At 35.7% G+C, this 2,959-nt stretch overlaps 1 protein-coding gene across 1 annotated transcript; it reads right to left on the bottom strand.

Annotated features, from left to right (window-relative positions):
- Nucleotides 1–1,413: 1,413 nt before the first annotated feature.
- Nucleotides 1,414–2,397, bottom strand: LOC130990589 (glutathione S-transferase T3-like). Its single transcript, XM_057914811.1, has one exon. The coding sequence runs from the start codon at nt 2,395–2,397 to the stop codon at nt 1,414–1,416; it is 984 nt and encodes a 327-aa protein (XP_057770794.1).
- Between the last annotated feature and the right edge of the window lie 562 nt (nt 2,398–2,959).

Here is a 2,959-nt window from a genome sequence, read left to right on the forward strand (position 1 = left end):
ATGGTGATATTGATTATAAAGGCGATCACATTAGGGAATTAACTTCAAGCGGAGAATTGGGTCCGATCGAATTACTTGCATTACTGTTTTGTTGCTTCTTAAACTTTGAGTTACTTGCATGATCGAGAGATATGTGTTAATTGGAAAATTTTGAATTGACTTTGTTGAATGTTGGATGAAAATAAGAATCGTTGAAACCAATCACTTCCTAGGATTATACTGCTTTTGCTTGAGGACAAGCAAAAGGCTAAGTGTGGGGGGGTTGATTTATGCTTAATTGTTCTTATTGTAGGGGTTTGCATGTGCACGTTTTAAGTTAAATATTCTGGAAATTGGTGCAGTTATGGGTTTGTTTTGTGCTTTGCAGGATATTTAGGTTTTATAGATGAAAGAGTATGATTTTGGAGATTTTTGGGTTAGAATGGCGTTTGTAGGCGCAATCTGGTGTCCAGAGCTGAAAAGCCCGCACTAGAGTAGAAAAGCCCGCGCGCAGAGCAGAGCAGAGCTGCGCGGATAGCTCTGTACCAGAGCAGAGCTAACTTCTTAGTCAGAGCTGAAATCTCCGGAGCTGAACTTCCCTATCAGAGCTAAAATCTCCAGAGCAGAACAAACTTGTCAGAGCAGAGCTAAATCATCAGAGCTAACTTACGCGCCAGAGTAAACTTGATAGAGCAGAGCTAAAGATCGACAGAGTCAACATATTTTGCCAGAGTCAACATCTCCAGATCTGACTTCCAGCTCTGCCATACTTGCCAAAGCGTACTATTCCCAGAGCTGATTTTCAGCTCTGTCATACCTTTTCAGAGCTGAATTTCCAGAGTATACGAATTCTCGCCAGAGTTGAGATGACTTGTAGAGCACGCTGCCAGCTGGATTACCTTTGAGTTTACGATTCTATTTCCTTAAGACCATGTTTATCAGCAACCATCCAACCACCCAACCATCCAATCATCTTTAATATTTAATTACTTTCTCTCTCTTCCACATCACTAATATTCATCCAACCCAACCACCTCTATTTTTGTTCATTTATCAATGACCACCCCAACCATCCAACCACTCAACCACAACATAATTTTATAATTATTTTATTATTATTTTTAATCGTAATAATTTTAATAATATTAAATATAAATTAATATATTATAAAAAAATTAAAAAAAATAACAAAATAATAAAAAATTAAATTACGACAAAATGAAATTACATTGAAATTACACAAAGCGAAATTACATTGAAATTGCACAAACTGAAATTACATTGAAATTACACAAAATGAAATTACATTGAAATTGCATTGAAATTACACAAAATGAAATTACATTGAAATTGCATAAACTGAAATTACATAAATAAACCATACAACAATAATTTAAATAACACAATAATTAAAAGCAAGCATCATAAGTTCGATTACATTCCATAAAGTTCTGCCATTAGCCGACGTTTGAGAGCTTCCTCATCTGGAGATAACTGGTTTTTTTTCATTAACGTATTCAACGTAGATGTTTTCATTTCTTTTTCGCGTGTGATTCTCATTTCACGTAGTTCAGCAGTGAAAGCATCTGAAACTATCGAAGATTGTGATTCTGTTTGTTTTCCTTTTCTTTTAGCCTTAGCTTTAGCTTTATCTCTACCAATAGGACGATGAAATTTTGAAGCATCACTACCTGGAGTTTCTGGAGTGGAGTCGGTTGGAGGATCAACATCTTCATCTGTCCTCGATTTTTTTGAGCTGCTACGACTTTCGTCAACACTGTCTTCATCGTCTGGGTGAGAACGACGTACGTAACCAGTACTATCCAATTTTAGTTCCCAGTTCGGATAGATGCTCATAACTTTTTCAAACACGTCATGGTGAGTAAACTTAGGTTTACCGTAAATTGCTTGAGCTGCTATCTCGATATCCTCTTTAGACTGACCACTCGCTCGTCGCTCATATGCTTTCTTGTATGCAGCAACCCACAGAGTTACATTTTTGTTGAGGCGTTTGTAACGGTTCCTCAATGATTCGATGCTCCTTCGACCTCCAATTTCTGGATTATCTGCTCGACTTTGCTCATACATATCTGCAACAGTTTTCCAAAACGACTTACTATTTCGGTTAGTGCCAACAATTGGATTGTTACTTACAAAGCACCAAGCAGACATTAGTGATATATCTTCTATATCAGTCCAACTTTGCGCATTGTTGGAAGGGTTTGCAGAAAAATTTTCAGAGGTTTGGTGATATTCAGAAATAGGAGAATCAGTTGGATTATGCGAGAATTCTGAATTCATAGCATAATCAAACTCTGGGAATTCATTGGAGCTTGGAATATCAGCAAGATTTGGGTAATAGTCTTGGGAGGGATTGAAATTTTGAGAGTTGAAGAAAGAATTATTGTCTCCATCCATTGAAAAATAGAGAAGCAAATAATAGAAGTTATATGTAGAGAGGATAAATGAGAGAATTTGAAGGTGTATTGAAATATACCAAGAGTGGTCTCTATTTATAGAGAATGAAAAAATATAAATTTTGGTATAATTTTTTTATTTTTTAAATATTTTATATAAAAGATATAATGATTTTTATCAATTATCTAAATAAAATCCACTCAACCAATAATATAATGACAAGTGTCATGAATCAATGCATTAAATTTGAAGAGAGAGAGAGACCAAGGGAGGTCCGATTTTTTCCATGGTCGACCACCTCTCCATTTTTACTTTGAATTGTTTTTTTTTTTTTCCCAAGAGGTCGACCAGGTCCCTCTTTTTTTGGCCGATAAACATGGTCTAAGAGTCCAGATTTGCAAGGCGAGTTTGATGATAATTAGGGTTGAAAGAAGTCTATAAAAGGGGCTTGAACGTGAATGAAGAAATCAATCATTCTGCCTCTGGCACTTAGTTAATCTTTTAGCCTTTGTTCATAGAGTAGTTCAGAGTAGCTTAGATTTTAGGCATCAAAATTACTTTA

Source organism: Salvia miltiorrhiza, chromosome 6 (genome assembly GCF_028751815.1).
Source record: "Salvia miltiorrhiza cultivar Shanhuang (shh) chromosome 6, IMPLAD_Smil_shh, whole genome shotgun sequence".
Lineage (NCBI taxonomy): Eukaryota > Viridiplantae > Streptophyta > Magnoliopsida > Lamiales > Lamiaceae > Salvia > Salvia miltiorrhiza.